The sequence below is a fragment of the Mustelus asterias genome, chromosome 3 (genome assembly GCF_964213995.1).
Source record: "Mustelus asterias chromosome 3, sMusAst1.hap1.1, whole genome shotgun sequence".
Taxonomy (NCBI): Eukaryota; Metazoa; Chordata; class Chondrichthyes; order Carcharhiniformes; family Triakidae; genus Mustelus; species Mustelus asterias.
The window spans coordinates 144,951,781-144,969,463 of NC_135803.1; the positions used below are offsets into that span (position 1 = coordinate 144,951,781).

Consider the following 17,683-nt stretch of genomic DNA (forward strand, 5'->3'; position numbering starts at 1 on the left):
TCAAATCCCACCATAACAAGTTGTTCAAATGAATTCAATAAATCTGGTAAATTGCTGCCAGATTGTTGTAAGTATACAACTGGGTCACTAATATCTCACAGAAAACATGCCAGAGCCCTCTGTGACTGATCGGCAGTCAGAGTCAGCAATTTTAATGGCCTCTCTAGTAGATACTAACATGATAAATAGATATACTAACAACCATTATCAAGCAGATGCCAGTTAGAATCACTTGTAATTGTTTCTCTTCCCATACTTACACCACTTCCTTTGATGTCCCTCAAGGATCTATCCTTGGCCCCGTTCCTATTTCTTATCCACATCCTGCCTCGTGGTGACATCAACCTGAAACATGGCATTTGTTTTCACACTGGTTTTGATGACAGCCAGCACTACCTCACTCCTACTTCTCTGGACTCCTCCACCATCAGCACGGCACGGTGGCACAGTGGTTAGCTCTGCTGCCTCACAGCACCAGGGACCTGGGTTCGATTCCCGGCTTGGGTCACTGTGTAGAGTCTGCACGTTCTCCCCGTGTCTGCGTGGGTTTCCTCTGGGTTTTCCGGTTTCCTCCCACAGTCCGAAAGACGTGCTGGTTAGGTGCATTGGCCATGCTAAATTCTCCCTCAGTGTACCCGAACAGGCACCGGAGTGTGGCAACTAGAGGACTTTCACAGTAACTTCATTGCAGTGTTAATGTAAGCCTACGTATGACTAATAAATAAACTTTACTTTATCTCTAAATTGTCACACTGTTTCTCCGACATCCAGTTCTAGATCAGCTGAAATGAACTCCAATCAAATAACGGGAAGGCTAAAGACATTAGGTCTCTGCTACTCCCTTGCTCTACTTCATCTCCCTCCTTGCCAATTGTCCAAGGCTGAAGCAGGCTATTCACAACTTGATGTCGGTTTCTGGCCACATTCCCCCCTCCATCACTAAGATCACCCATTTCCACCTCCATAACATTGCCCAACTCTGCCTCTGCCTCGGTTCATTTCTGCTGAAGGCCTCACTCATGCCTTTATTACCTCCAAGCTTGAATGTCCCAATGCATTCGATGGAGATGGGAGAGGTGCCGGAGGATTGGAGGATTGCGGATGTGGTTCCTATTTTCAAGAAGGGGAATAGGGATAGCCCAGGAAATTACCGACCGGTGAGTCGAACCTCAGTGGTTGGTAAGCCGATGGAGAAGATCCTGAGGGACAAGATTTATGAGCATTTAGAGAGGTTTAGTATGGTCAAGAATACTCAGCATGGCTTTGTCAAAGGCAGATCGTGCCTTATGAGCCTGGTGGAGTTCTTCGAAAATATGACTAAACACATTGACGAAGGGAAAGCGGTAGATGTGGGCCTAGGACACCACCCGGAGGAACTCCTGCAGCCATGTCCTGGGACTGAGATGATTGGCTGACATCTGAATATCTCTGGAATTGACTGCCATTTGCAATACCGAATATTGGCCCAGAGTGGTAACTATTCTCTCTGTTGACAGAGATAGTTATCACTGGACGTAGTTATCACTGCTGGGTATATCTGGTGGGATTCTCTGGGTTGCCACGTGGGTGGAAAAATTACCCACTGCCCTCAGTCAGAATTTGATGCTGCTGACCTGAAGGGTCAAATATCCAATAAATCCCAAGTTCTTCCCGGAATTCCGGTTGCTCCATTCAGCTGCATCAGAACTGTACCCTGAGAAGATGTGGAATTTCTGGGCAGAACATGCTAGACCTGCTGAAATGACCCAGAGGAACAGCATGAAGTTGGGACTTCACTGCCAGGTCAGTACAACAAGTTTCCTTTCAAATACGAGTTCGTACAATTGATATTAAAGAATACTGAGAGGCCAGGCGCTTACAGAATACTGAGAGGCCTGGATACTTACAGAATACGGAGAGGCCTGGATACTTACAGAATACTGAGAGGCCTGGATACTTACAGAATACGGAGAGGCCTGGATACTTACAGAATACTGAGAGACCTGGATACTTACAGAATACTGAGAGGCCTGGATACTTACAGAATACTGGGAGGGCTGGATACTTACAGAATACGGAGAGGCCTGGATACTTACAGAATACTGGGAGGGCTGGATACTTACAGAATACTGAGAGGCCTGGATACTTACAGAATACTGGGAGGGCTGGATACTTACAGAATACTGGGAGGCCTGGATACTTACAGAATACTGAGAAGCCTGAATACTTACAGAACCACTGAGAGGCCTAGATAGAGTGGATGTGGGGAGGATGTTTCCACTAGTTGGAGAGTCTAGAACTTGAGGGCACAACATCAGAGTGAAGGGACACTCCTTTAAAACTGAGATAAGAAGGAATTTCTTCAGCCAGAGGGTGGTGATTCTGTGGAACTCATTGCCACAGAGGGCTGTGGAGGCCAGGTCATTGAGTGTCTTTAAGACAGAGATAGATAGGTTCTTGATAAATAAGGGGATCAAGGATTACGGGAAGAAGGCAGGAGAATGGGGATGAGAATCATATCAACCATGATCAAATGGCGGAGCAGACTCAATGGGCCGAATGGCCTAATTCTGCTCCTATATCTGATGATCTTATATGAGTCAATCAGCTTAAATACTAACTAAGAGAAAATGATTTATGATTAGAGGCAAGAGGTGAATTCACAAAGTTATGTCTGTATTTTACTTCCAAAACTGCAAAGAAGAAAATAACTGATTTGGAAGCAAGAACAGTTGACTGTTGACATTTACTTTTAATACTGCATTGTTCAAGTTCAAGTTTTAAGTGCCGTGCTGAGGTTACAATCAATACACTCTGTATAGTCATTTAGATTATTATCAACAGTATACTCCTTGACTATAGTGCAATAGTTCATTGTACCACTGCGTATAGCATAAGGGATTATTAATTAACCTTCAGTCTATTCATAGGCAACGCTATAACAAAATTAACGTGGTTCAACTTTAAAGACTTTCCTCGTAGGGTCACAAAGATCTCTATGTTCAAACAGATTCGTACTTAGGTCTTCAAGAGTATTTTTCAAAACTGTTTTATTTTTAACTTTATCCTTCATTTCTATTTTTCCTTCCTGTACATCATTCCTCAAGGTAAAAGAACATCAATCTTCTTGTTGCAAAGTTCCTCTCAATGCCACTCTCAAGACTCTTAAAAGGAGAGCATGACAACAATGCAAGCTGCGGTTTTTTTTCTGTTTTCTTTTCCTTCCTATGAAAGCCAACTAATTTCATTTGGCATCTTCATCGATGGTTCAGGTAAGATTTAGGGCTGATTCTGAGAAGAATGATGGATTAAGAAGGACTTACATTTATGTATCACATTTCACAGCCTCAATATATCCCAAAATTCTTTACAGTCAACAAAACACTTTATGGAGTGGAATCACCATTGCAATGTTGCATCTAATGTAATGTCTATTACAGGCAGCACGGTGGCACAGTGGCACAATGGTTAGCACTGCTGCCTCACAGCGCCAGGAACCCAGGTTCAATTCCCGGCTTGGGTCACTGTCTGTGTGGAGTCTGCACGTTCTCCCCGTGTCTGCGTGGGTTTCCTCCGGGTGCTCCGGTTTCCTCCCACAATCCGAAAGACGTGTTGGTTAGGTGCATTGGCCATGCTAAATTCTCTCTTGGTGTACCTGAACAGGCACCGGAGTGTGGCGGCTAGGGGATTTTCACAGCAACTTCATTGCAGTGTTAATGTAAGCCTACTTGTGACACTATTAAAGAAACTTTAAACTTAAACTGCGTACAAACTTGCTCTGTCATACTTCCATTGCCCATAAGAACTTAATATAAATTGTCAAGACTACTTTAAGTACATTATGGCAGTAATTCATTGAGTAAATAAGCAATTATTGAAGTTACTGTTAATATCCTGAATTTATGCTCCGATGATTTTATGATTAAAATTTACAGAGGTGGTGCACAAATTGCCCTTTGCATTATTCATTCATCTTGCAATTACACTTCACATGTAGCCAATGTAATAATGGCAATGTTGCAACTTCTAACAGCTTAATTGAAACAGCAAACAATACATAAAGATCAGCACCTAAGGCAACTATGGACATCTATCAGTCACTGGGAACGCAAAACCTAAATAACAATTTGATATGAATCAATGCAAGCAGAGCTTAACTGCAACAATAGAGGAATATATTTCCATTGAAATCCCATTCACTCATACAACCTCTTTCATTCGCACTGTTGACTTGACGATAATATGTCCAACATTTCAATGGACTTTGAATTTTGAAATATGCTGATTTTGACACATGCTAATTACCAGTAATCACAAAGTCACATTATATTTACTTTATCATTTGCGAATGAGTGATATACTCCAGTCACATAATATTTACCGGTATGACACACAGCCTGCAATCTGCTACTAGAAATAATAGCACATTAACACAGTAATTCATCACACCTTTAAGATGTGTTAACGCCTTGGGATACACTGCACAGTGTGTAGTTCACCAAAAACACAAGAACAATCTTCCTCTGTTGAAAATTTGATGTTTTGTTTTGCTATAGTGAAAAGGTGACTTGGATGGCAATTAATGATAGCTGTCTCTTTTTTTAATTCAGTAATTTGAACAGAAATCATGTTGTTCCATGCCCTTTCAACAAAAAGGGACAATTATGTTCTATATTGTGCACAACAGTGATATGGGGAATTATTTCATTACGTGTCATGTCATGTATCGAACTACAGTAACACTGGATGTATATTGTATGGAATGTACAGCGAGCCTTTCACTCTCCAAAGCCCTTGATAATGTTGTTGCTTCCAAACCTATTGTAAAGGTTTGTCCATGTCTAAGAGGTCTGAAAGTATGTGGTTGAACTGCAGTGTATATTGGTAAGACATAACTATATACATCTCCAAACTTGGCCTTGAGTAGATATTACCTCCATGTTGGCTTTGGATAGACTCCCACTGTACTCAGTCTCCTATCAAGTGACTCTCTACATAATACTGCAAGTGGTACTGTTTCCCAGCCCCACATTAACCCTTGCTATTCCGAACACCCTTATACTATGTAATCCATGCCATCTTTCCCAGAACTCCAAATCTACGTCCCTCTAATTAGATTTCAGCCCCTGCCACAATATCCAAGTGTCTCTTATCAAAGTCATAACTAAACATCCCTGGTGAGATTTTCCAGCCGCGCTTGCCGCAAAACCAGAAAATGCCGCCTGAAGTCGACGGACCTTTGCATGGTCTGCCCACGCCCGCTACGATTCCCGCGATGGGCGGGATGGGAAAATTCCACCCCACCCTCCCCAGTTGACTGTGACATAGGTAAATTATTCCAACTTGTCCTTCTCAGCTTGGCTGTAGCCTTTGTCACACTCTTCCTCCAAAACCTCTCCACTATTGTCCAGCTAGCTGAGTCTGCACCTGCCTTTTTCCATTCTTATCTATTGAATCAGAGTCAGGGAATCACCTGCAATGATTTCTCCTCCCATTCTCACACCATTAATCTTGGTTATTCCACCAAGAATCTATCCTTGGCCCTCTCTTATTTCCCATCTACATGCTGCCTCTTGGCAACATCATCAGAAAGCCCAGCATCAGTTCCAATGTGTAGATTGGTTACACCCACCAACTCTCTCGATCCCTCCACTATCCATTATCTGCCAGTTTGTTTGTCCGATATCCAGTACCGGGTGAACAGAAATTTCCTGCAACAAAATATGAGGAAGACTTGTCTTTCTTCCCTAGCCTCCGAATCCATCCCTCTCCTTGGCAACTCTCTGAGGCTGAACAAGACTCTTTCCAGTTTGTTGACTGTTTACAGTTTACAGCCCGGACTGATCCCTGTGCGGATTAGCTGGCGGGGGTATTCGCAGACATCTTCAACCTCTCTTTACAACAATCTGAAGTCCCCATCTGCTTCAAGAAGATGACCAGCATCCCAGGACCAAAGAAAAGCCAAGAAGCATGCCTTAATCACTATTGTCTGGTGACTCTGACATCCATCATTATGAAGTGCTTTGAAAGGCTAGTCATGGCACAAATCAATTCCAACCTCCCGGACTGCCTTGATCCACTACAGTTTGCCTACCGCCGCAACAGGTCCACAGCAGACGCCATCTCCCTGGCCCTGCACTCAATCCTGGAACACCTAGATAACAAAGACACCTATGTCAGACTCCTATTTATTGACTACAGCTCAGCCTTCAACATCATTATTCCTACGAAACTCATCTCCAAACTCCGTGGCCTGGGGCTCGGCTCCTCCCTCTGCGACCGGATTCTGAACTTCCTAACCCACAAACCACAATCAGTAAGGACAGGCAGCAACACACCTCCTCCACGATCGCCCTCAACACTGGTGCCCCACAAGGCTGTGTTCTCAGCCCCCTACTATATTCCTGATACACCTATGATTGATTTTCAAGTTTGCTGATGACACCACCGTAGTGGGTCGGATCTCAAACAATGACGAGACAGAGCACAGGAATGAGATAGAGAATCTGGTGAACTGGTGTGGTGACAATAATCTCTCTCTCAATGTCAACAAAATGAAGGAGATTGTCATCGACAGCTTCAAGTTTTTAGGTGTCCAGATCACCAACAACCTGTCCTGGTCCCCCCATGCTGACACTATAGTTAAGAAAGCCCACCAACGCGTCTACTTTCTCAGAAGACTAAGGAAATTTGGCACGTCAGCTACGACTTTCACCAACTTTTACAGATGCACCATAGAAAGCATTCTTTCTGGTTGTATCACAGCTTGGTATGGCTCCTGCTCTGCCCAAGACCGCAAGAAACTACAAAAGGTCGTGAATGTAGCCCAATCCATCACGCAAATCAGCCTCCCATCCATTGACTCTGTCTACACTTCCCAATGCCTTGGCAAAGCAGCCAGCATAATTAAGGATCTCAAGCACCCCGAACATTCTCTCTTCCACCTTCTTCCTTCGAGAAAAAGATACAAAAGTCTGAGGTCACGTACCAACCGACTCAAGGACAGCTTCTTCCCTGCTGCTGTCAGACTTTTGAATGGAAGCATTAAGTTGATCTTTCTCTACATCCTAGCTATGACTGTAACACTACATTCTGCACTCTCTCGTTTCCTTCTCTATGAACAGTATGCTTTGGCTGTATAGCGCACAAGAAACAATACTTTTCATTGTATGTTAATACATCTGACAATAATAAATCAAATCAAATCAAATCAAAATCTGGTGTCAAATTTCACCCCAAGCAGAGCTTCCAACTACATATCCATGCCATTGCTATGATTGCCTATTTCCATCTCTGGCAATCACCCGACTGTGGCTCTGCCTCAGTTCAACTGCTGATGAAACCCTCATTAGTGCATTTGTCACTGACTATTCCTTTGCATTCCTGGCCAGTCTTCCATGTTCTACCCTCTGTGAACTTCACTCTCCTGCCCACATAGCTGACACCAAGTTTTGTTCACCCATCACCCCTGTGCTCGCTGGCCTACATTGGCGCCCAGTTAGGCAATGTCACAATTCTGATCATTCTTTTCTTGGCCTTTCTCCTGCCTATGACCTCCTTCAGCCCCATAACTTTCCAGGTTATCCTTGCTGCTCCAATTCCCAATGATAATCACTCTGCCATTAGTGCATTTTGAAAAGGCCTTAGACTCTGGAGTTTCCTCGCTACACCTGTTTGCCTTTCTACTTCTCTTTGATCCATTCAGAACCTAAGAGGTAAGTTTTCCAGTCCCGCCCATTGCGAGAATCAGGTAGGATGGAAAATATACCGATTATCTAAAGTTCGGGTGCGGACGTGACCGGAAAAGTCCCGCCGTAAGGGTGGGATTTTCCTATCCCACTCACTGCAGTCAATGGACCTTTTATTGCTGTATCGAATTTTTTGTCCCACCTGTGACAATTCACGCAGCAGGCGAGACCTGAAAATCAAGGTCTTTGGTCACCTGCTGTAATATCTCATGATGTGACTCCTGTGAAACACTTTGTGATGTTTTATTGTGTCAAAGATACGAGATAATTATAAGTTGTTGCAATGAAGAGGGCATTGTCCCGTAATAAAGTGGATCTTTGTCTAACATGGAGCAGTGTAGATTAATTTAAAATGAACTTGCAGTTCTGTCGTATATTTATAAACTAAAAGGCAAAGTTTTTCCATTCTCTGCACAGAGAACTGGCTGAGATGAGCAAACCAGCGTGCAGCTCTCTGGCTACACGGCCCACTCTCCTCTCCAAATAGCCCAGCACTCTGGGCCGAACAATGTCAAGAGGCGTGGCCCACATCGTCATGCTGGCAGGAGAGGGCAGAGGGAAACAGCTGCCGGAAATCCCGGGGAAGGGAGCCCCGATCTCTGATATGGCAACACAGTAAAACCAGCACCCCCCCCCACCCCCTCCAACCCCCCCCACCCCCCCCACCCCCTCCAACCCCCCCCCCCCCCCCCCCACCCCCCACCCCCCCTGCCCCCGCCCGCCCCACCAACCACACGAACATGGAGCCCCATCTGCGGACATGAGGACCCCCGATGGACACAGAGACCCCCCCTCTTCATAGACACAGAGAACACTCCCCACAGACACAGGGGACTCCCACCATGGACATGGAAACCACCCCCCATGGACACAGAGACCACCCCTATCCCCACAGACACGCAGAACCCCCCCTCTCCCCACAGACACAGGGGATCCCCATCATGAACATTGAGACCTCTCCATGGACACAGAAACATCCCCCCCTCCCCCCGCCAGCCACAGACAGAGATAACTGTGAACCCCCACCATGGACATGGAGATCCCCCTCCCCCATGGACACAGAGACCTCCCACCCCACCTACAGACATAGGGGACCCCCACCATGGACATGGGGAACCCCCATGGACCTGGGGAACCCCCCAAACAATAAAGGGAAACTCCCCAATGGAGCTACCCAGAGGGGATACACGGCACTGCCCCTGGCACTGCCGCAATGCCAAGGGGCAATGCCAGGGTACTTCCTGAGCATGTCAACTCTCTCTCTATCTCTCTCCCCATCCCCCCACCCCGGCGAGTTCCCTTCACCTGGTTCCCATTTTTAAAAAACTGTTGAAAACCTCACCCACATCATGTCGGAGAGGGGGGGAATTCCAAATGTGGAGGGACAATGTGGTGGGGAAGCCCTCTAATTATATTAACATTTATTGAAATGAAGTTCTCAACTTTCCTGGGTGAGAACCTCATCACATCATTGACGGGAGATGGGGTAAAGCGGAAAATCGGATCTCACCGGCGAGATTCTCGTTTTCCGAGTCTCAACTTGCCCCAACTTCACTTTTTGTGTCTGTGGCAAATGCAGGCACGGAATCACAGCAACCGTACACCATCTTTCAATAAATATTCTTCCCCTTGTCAGATCCGGCCCAGTATCTTCTAGCCTCACACCCAAGTCACACTTGCCCACCAACCTGTGCCCGCTGACCTACATCAGCTCCTGGTTCAGGAATGCCTCATATTTAATCTTCTTGTCTTAGTGTTCAAGTCTCTCCATGGTCTCACTGCTCTCTATCTCTGTAAACTTCTCCAGCTCTTACAATGCTCTGAGATCTCTGTGAACTTCACACTTTGACTCTCTCTCTCTATTTTCTGTTGCCCCAATATTCGTGGCTATGACTTCAGTGGCCCAAGCCTGAATCGCTGGAATCCGCTCCCTAAACCCCTCTGGGTCTCTCTCTCTCTCTCTCTCTCTACCCCGCTTTCCTCCTTTAAGACACACCTTAAAACTTACCCATTTGACTTGCTTTTGGTCAACTGCTCCTTATGTGGCTCTGTGTCAGGTTTAGTTTGATGGTGTTTTTGTAAAGCACCTTGGGAGGTTTTCTCTGTTAAAGCTGCGATACAAATGCAAGTTGTTGTTGCTGGAGTGACATTCCCTCTTCCTGTCCTATAATGTGAAAAAATGGGCTAAAATTCAACCGTTAAGACTCAAACTGGGAAGTTCACGACGCATCACAACACTGAAAACTATCGGTCAGCAAAAACAAAAGAGTCTGTTTGAGATCTGACTGGAGATGTTTGCAGTTTGGATGACATTAAAATCTACCCACGTTACGCTCTTATTTTCTAAGATAACTCCTAACCTCAGGTTTGCTACAGTTTTGCAATAAAGCTCATCTCTGCTGCTTGCAATTACAAAGCTACAATCAGCAAATTCACCAAAGTACATTTTTAAAGAGATGATTAATGACCCAGCAAACAGAATAGATTACCATCACTCTTTCTGCATTGTGGTTGTTATTATCTTTGATTTGATATACAAACTAACTTCAATAGGGGCAACTTAAATTCATGTACAATTCAATAGATCTCTTACAGACTCACAGAATTGTTACGGTGCAGCAGTAGGCAATTCAGCCCATCGTATCGACACAGGCTCTCTAAACGAGCATCATGACTTAGTGCCATTCCCCTGCCTTTTCCTCGCACCCCTGCACATTGTTTCTATTCAAATAATTATCTAACGGCCTCTTGAATGCCTCGATTGAACCCGCCTCCACCACACTTCCAGGCAGCGCATTCCAGACCCCAACCACTCGCTGCGTGGAAAAAAATTTTCTCACATCACATTTGCTTCTTTTGCAAATAACTTTAAATCTGTGTGCCCTCTCGTTCTTGATCCTTTTCAAGCGGGAATAATGTCTCTACTCTGTCCAGCCTGTCTCATGATTTTGAACAGCTTTATCGAATCTCCTCTCAACCTTTTTCCTCTCCAAGAAAACAGTTCCAACTTCTCCAATCTATTATCATAACTGAAGTTTCTCATCCCTGGGACCATTCTTGTGAACCTCTTCTGCACTCTCTCCAATGCATTCATATCCTTCTGGTAGTGATGCTCAGAAGTGTACATAATATTCCAGCTGAGGTATAACTAGTGTCTTATACAAATTCAGAATAACCTCTTTGCTTTTGTAGTTTATGCCCCTATTCATAAAGCCTGGAGACTTATACTTTATTAACTGCTCTCTCCAACTATCCTGTCACCTTCAGTGATCTATGCACATATACACCCAGATCCCTCTGCTCCTGCACCCTATAAAGAATTTTATTCCTTATTTTATATTGTCCCTCCATGTTCTCCCTGCCAAAACGCATCACCTCACAATTCTCTGCATTGAACTTCATCTGCCACCTATCTACCCACTCCACCAACTTGCCTATGTCCTTTTAAAGTTCTGCCACACTTCATAAGGCTTCCAAGTTTTGTATTACCTGCAAAATTTAAAATTGTCCCCTGTACAGGTGGCACGGTGGCACAGTGATTAGTACTGCTGCCTCACAGCTCCAGGGACCTGAGTTCGATTCTCGACTTGGGTCACTGTCTGTGCGGAGTTTGCACGTTCTCGCCATGTCAGTGTGGATTTCCTCCGGGTGCTCCAGTTCCCTCCCACAGTCCAAAGATGTGCTGGCTAGGTTGATTGGCTATGTTAAATTGACCCTTAGTGTCAGGGGGACTAGCAAGGTAAATAGGCCCTGGATGGGATTGTGGTTGGTGCAGCATCGATGGGCTGAATGGCCTCCTTCTGCACTGCAGGATTCTATGATTCTATGTACATCCAGGTCTAAATTATGATATTCCAGGAAAGGAAAGGATGCCAATACTGACTTCTGGGAAATTCCACAAAACTTCCTCCAGCCTAAAATATTACAGATGAATTTATTATGTTTGACCATTTTCTTGAAGCTTAGAAGTGTCGTTAACAGAGGCCCCAATGGATTTTAAACAAATCTTTAGCTTGGCAGCAAATGATTCAATGATGTCCACTTGAAGTGATCTACACTAGGTTAATATTGACTGATTGGTTTTTTTTTAGATGTTCGGGCCCTAAAGCCAAGTCCCTCCTATTCAAGTTAATCCCGATCCTCCAATGGTTGCCCAAGTATCCCTTCCGAGAATGGCTGCTGGGAGACATCTGCTCCGGATTAAGCGTTGGAGTCGTCCAGTTACCACAGAGTGAGCACTTTCTCTTTCACAAATACTATATGATGGCAATAATGTTTCTAAAAGTTTATTAGTGTCACAAGTAGGCTTACATTAACACTGCAACGGAGTTACTGTGAAAATTCCCTCATTGCCACACTCTGCCACCTGTTTGGCCAATGCATCAAACCAGCACGTCTTTCAGACTGTGGGGGGAGCAATCGGAGGAAACCCACACAGACACGAGGAGAATGTTTAGACTCCACACAGTCAGTGACCCAAGCCGGGAATCAAATCCGGGTCTCTGGCGCTGTGAGGCAGCAGTGCGAACCACTGTGCCACCATGCCACCCAAGCTACTACTGCATGAGCACCACTAACAGTTTAATCAAGAAGTTTTAGGACAATAAGATGGGGTGGATTCTCACTGCAGTGTAAGCAGAACGCGAAACAGGCAATATCGCAATGGCCGACCATTACACAGTTGGCCACATATTCAGGTTCATTGAAATTGATGGACCTGAATATAGAAATGTAGTGTACAACCAGAATGACACCAACTATAACTGTGGAAAGCAAGTAGCCTGTTGTGTGGAGTCCATAGGGAAAGAGGGATGGATACAATAAGTCATTGCATCACATAATACAGGGGACCTGATAAATGGCTCACACCATAGTCTGGCGCTCCTACTGGTAAGAGGCTCTAGGGTGGAGATACATTACAGACTATAAAATGGGCAGTGATCAGTTATTTTAGATCACGAGTGATGTAATACTTTCTAAGCATCTTAATTTACGTAAGGAAATAAATGATCTGGTGTAAGAATGTTCATTGAATTTTGTTTTGCAGGTATGGCATATGCCCTTTTGGCAGCTGTTCCTCCTGTGTTTGGACTCTACACATCCTTCTTCCCTGTTCTCATATACTTCATATTTGGAACATCCAGGCATGTTTCAGTGGGTAAGCTCTGCAACATTCTTCTTTGAAGAATATCTCCCCGCAATCTCCTCTAATTTTCCCGACACGGGCTACCCACGCTTTCTTCATTAGGGAGAGTGGTCTGTGGGAGAATACCTTGTCTCAGTCTATCCCACTTCTTAGAGTAATTCTCCTAATGGTACATTGCCTTATGGAATCCACTTTTATGTTTGCTACATATTGGCTAATATTTGTAACTGGAGCGATATGTAACTGTTAAATATGTAACTGAGGGGCGGCAATGGCCTAGTGGTATTATTGCTAAACTATTCACCCAGAAACTCAACTAATGTTCTGAGGACCCGGGTTCGAATACTGCCATGGCAGATGGTGGAATTTGAGTTCAATTTTTTTTTAAATCTGGAATTAAGAATCTACTGATGACCATGAAACTATTGTCGATTGTCGGAAAAAAATCCATCAGATTCACTAATGTCCTTTAGGGAAGGAAATCTGCCATCCTTACCTGGTCTGGCCTACATGTGACTCAAGAGCCACAGTAATGTGATTGACTCCATGGGCAACTAGGGATGGGCAATAAATGCCAGCGACGCCCATGTCCCACGAATGAATTTTAAAAATGTAATCGTTGGAAACATTTAGTGGTTCAAAAGAACTCACCATTTTTTGAGTTTTTTTGAGAGGCTCAGTTTAATGTTGTTTGCACATTTCCCAAACCCACTCCAGGTGGGCCACCTGCTGCTGCTTCTTAGGGTCACAGAGACATAAAGCGGGGTTTTCCGCACAACCTGCCAAGCATTTTGTGGCAGCAGAGGGCACTCACCATTGGCCAGCAGCAGGAGCTTCCAGTTCCACCATTGTCAATGGGGTTTCCCATTGAAAGCATCCCTCGCTGCTGTTAAACCGACGGTGGGGGTGTGCCGTTGACAGGACCAATAGATCCTGCTCGCACGAATGGCCAGAAAATCCCTCCCATTGTGTTTTACAGCACAAAAAAAGGCCCTTCAGCCCATCATGTCTGTGCTGGCCATCGAGCACCTATCTATTCCAATCCCATTTTCCAGCACTTGGTCTGTAGCCTTGTATGCTATGGCATTTCAAGTGCTCATCTAAATGCCTTTTAAATGTTGTGAAGGTTCCCACTCCTAGCACCCTTTCAGACAGAGCTCCAGATTCCCACCACCCTTTGGGTGAAAAAGATTTTCCTCAAAACAACTTCTAAATCTCCTGCCCCTGACTGTAAATCTATGCTCTTTTAAACCTATTGACCCTTCTACTAAGGGGAAATGTTTCTTCCTATATATATCTCTCATAGCTTCGTACACCTCAATCAGGTCCCCACTCAGCCTTTTCTGCTCTGAAGAATACAACCCCAGCTTAACCAGCCTCTCTTCTTAACTGAAATGCTCCCTCCCAGGCAACATCCTGGTGAATCTCCTCTGCACCTTTCTGGTGGAATCACTTCTCCATGGCTAACCTATGCTTTTTATTCAGATCAACATTTTCTTTGCACCATTTCAGGTCAGGATCTAATCATGCCACTCATCTTATACAGCTGTTTAAGTTGTTCCAAGCACTCCTTGCAAGGCTGCTGGCTCGTATTTTCCACAGGGAATTGGTTGTATTTCTCTCGCAACTTGACCTCCAGTCTGTTCCAGAGGGCAGACTGTTCAAACACATTCTCTTTACACATAGCAACATGGGAGCAGGAGTAGGCAATTCAGCCTTTCGAGCCTGTTCCACTGTTCACTATGATCATGGCTGATCTTTCACTGCAATGCCTTTTTCCCACACTATCCCCATATCCCTTTCAATCATGGGTACGGATAAATCTGTCAGTCTCTACTTTAAACATGCTCAGTGATTATGCTGCCAAAGCCCACTGAGGTAGCGAATTCCAAAGATTCACAACCCTCTGAATAAAATAAATTTTCCCCAGTTCTGTCCTAAGTGGCTTATTTTGAAATTGTGCCCACTGGTTCTAGACTCCCCAACCATGGAAAACATCTCCCTGCTTCTACCCTGTCTACCCCTTCAAGTATTTTGTAGGTTTCATTGAGATCATTGGACAGTATGGTGGCACAATGGTTAGTACTGCTGCCTCACAGCTCCAGGAACCTTGGTTCGATTCCCAGCTTGGGTCACTGTCTGTGTGGAGTTTGCACAATCTCCCCGTGTCTGCGTGGGTCTCTTCGGGGTGCTCCGGTTTCCTCCCACAGTCCAAAGATGTGCGAGTTAGGTTGATTCGCCATGCTAAATTGCCCCTTAGTGTCCCGGGATGTGTAGGTTTGATGGATTAGTGGGGTAAATGTGTGGGGTTATGGGGATAGGGTTTGGGGTGGGATTGTGGTAGGTGCTGACTCAATGGGCCGAATGGCCTCCTTCTGCACTGTAGGGATTCTATGGATCCTACCTCTCATTCTTTGAAACTTTGGAGAATATAGGCCCAATTTATCCTAAATGGAAAGTAAAAATATTGTATTAGCCTCTCTAATTGCTTGCTGAACCTGCATACTACCCTTCAGTGACAAGGTCCCTTTGTACATTCACACTTTCTAATCTCTCAGAAATACTCTGCATATCTGCACCTCCTGCCAAAGTGAATAGCTACACATTTTTCCACCTTATATTTCATCTGCCATTCTAAGTCTGTCCAAATCCTCGTGAAACTGCTTTGTGTCTTCCTCGCAAATTGCATTCCCACCTAGATTTGTGTCATCCATGGAAACTTGGAAACATTACATTTGGTCCCCAATTCATTCATACTATGCTGTAGAGGGAACATCCAATATTGCTTCCCACACGACACGTATCACATCACTGAGTACAGGACGCTGCTTTCTGAAAGACCAAACTCATGCAACTGCATATACAATCTTCCTCAGATGCACTGCATGAAGGTTGGTTCTTTATCATTGTACACAGGGCGATGCCCCAATGCACAGTGAAGGATAATGCCCTGGGCAAGGTCATGCTACATTATGGTGATGTTTCTGGTGCTTTTGATGGACAAAAGTAAAAAGGAAATTCATGACCTATAATCTAATTTAAGATATTTTCCATAGACCAGTATTTAGATTTTGCACCATCGTTGTCCGATTCTGTTTTTCTGCAGGTTCCTTCGCCGTACTGAGTGTTATGGTGGGGACCATAACTGAGAGGATGGCCCCAGATGAGAACTTTTTGATCAATCCTCAGAATAGTACAAATGGAACAGCCACAATTGACATTGAGGCACGGGATTTGATGAGGGTGAAAGCGGCAACCATGGTTACCTTCATCTGTGGGATCTTTCAAGTGAGTTAACTTTTTGGGGTCCATAACAGGCGGAGTCCATAACAGGCGGAGTCCATAACAGGCAGAATCCATAACAGGCAGAGTCCATAACAGGCGGAGTCCATAACAGGCAGGGTCCATAACAGGCAGAGTCCATAACAGAGAGGATTCATAACAGGCGGAGTCCATAACAGGCAGGGTCCATAACAGAGAGGATCCATAACAGGTGGAGTCCATAACAGGCAGGGTCCATAACAGGCAGAGTCCATAACAGAGAGGATTCATAACAGGCAGAGTCCATAACAGGCGGAGTCCATAACAGAGAGGATCCATAACAGGTGGAGTCCATAACAGGCAGGGTCCATAACAGGCAGAGTCCATAACAGGCAGAGTCCATAACAGGCAGATCCATAACAAGCAGAGTCCATAACAAGTGGAGTCCATAACACACTGGGTCCATAACAGGTGGAGTCTATAACAGGCAGAGTCCATAACAGGCAAAATCCATAACAGGCAGGGTCCATAACAGGTGAAATCCATAACAGATAGGATCCATAACAGGCAGGGTCTATAACAGGTGGAGACCATAACAGGTGGAGTCCATAACAGGCAAGGTCTACAACAGGTGGAGACCATAACAGGTGGAGTCCATAACAGGCAAGATCCATAACAGTCGGAGTCCATTACAGGCAGCATCCATAACAGGGAGAGACAATAACAGACGGAGTCTATAACAGGCAGAGTCCAAAACAGGTGGTGTCCTTAACAGGTGGAATCCATAACAGATAGGACCCATAACAGGTAGGGTCTATCACCGGCTAGGTCCATTATGGGTGACCAATCTGCAATTTTGCTGATTTCCTTTCCTGTTAAAAGTCAAAGTAAGTTGTATTTGTCTTAACATGGACTTTAATATCATAATTTCAATATCATAAGGGATTTGGGACCATAGGTAAGATCTTCAGGAATATAAAGATATGTTAAATACTTGAGCTCTCTCAGTTGCCTGTACTCACAATGGACCTGCCACACAGCTCAGAGTTATAATACTGAAAACTGCTCATCCAGACAAGTTCACCAGTACAGATACACCCAGCTCTGTCCAAGTCCGCAGGTTAAGTGGAGACGAGCCACAAAATGGGTTCTGGGTTGCATCATGATCATCATCTGGATGGGAACAAGGTTATTGTATCAGTAGCTTGTTTTTTCTTCAATCCATGCAGATCCTGTTGGGAATGATAAAATTTGGATTTGTTGTCACATATCTATCTGACCCCTTGGTCCGAGGTTACACAACTGGAGCAGCAGTCCATGTGCTGATATCACAGCTGAAGTATGTGTTTGGCATCGCTGTTCCCAGAAAGAATGGACCCCTTTCTCTAATCTATGTGAGTAGCAGGTGGCTTTGTGCTGTGTGAGATTCAAATTTATGCATCCAATTATTGTCAGATGTTACTTTACATTCTAATCTCCAATGTTGGGGGAAAATAACAGCACATTGCATTTATAACATTGTAAAGAGTCCCAAAGTAATTCGCAGGAT

General features: G+C 44.7%; 1 protein-coding gene across 1 annotated transcript in view; it reads left to right on the top strand.

Annotated features, from left to right (window-relative positions):
- Positions 1-17,683, top strand: part of slc26a6.2 (solute carrier family 26 member 6, tandem duplicate 2) — a 98,769-nt gene that overhangs the window by 34,507 nt on the left and 46,579 nt on the right. The window contains exons 3-6 of the mRNA XM_078209854.1: positions 11,819-11,958; positions 12,775-12,885; positions 15,980-16,161; positions 17,364-17,528. Of these exons, the coding sequence (XP_078065980.1) occupies positions 11,819-11,958; positions 12,775-12,885; positions 15,980-16,161; positions 17,364-17,528 (598 nt within the window). The remainder of the gene's footprint in view (positions 1-11,818; positions 11,959-12,774; positions 12,886-15,979; positions 16,162-17,363; positions 17,529-17,683) is intronic.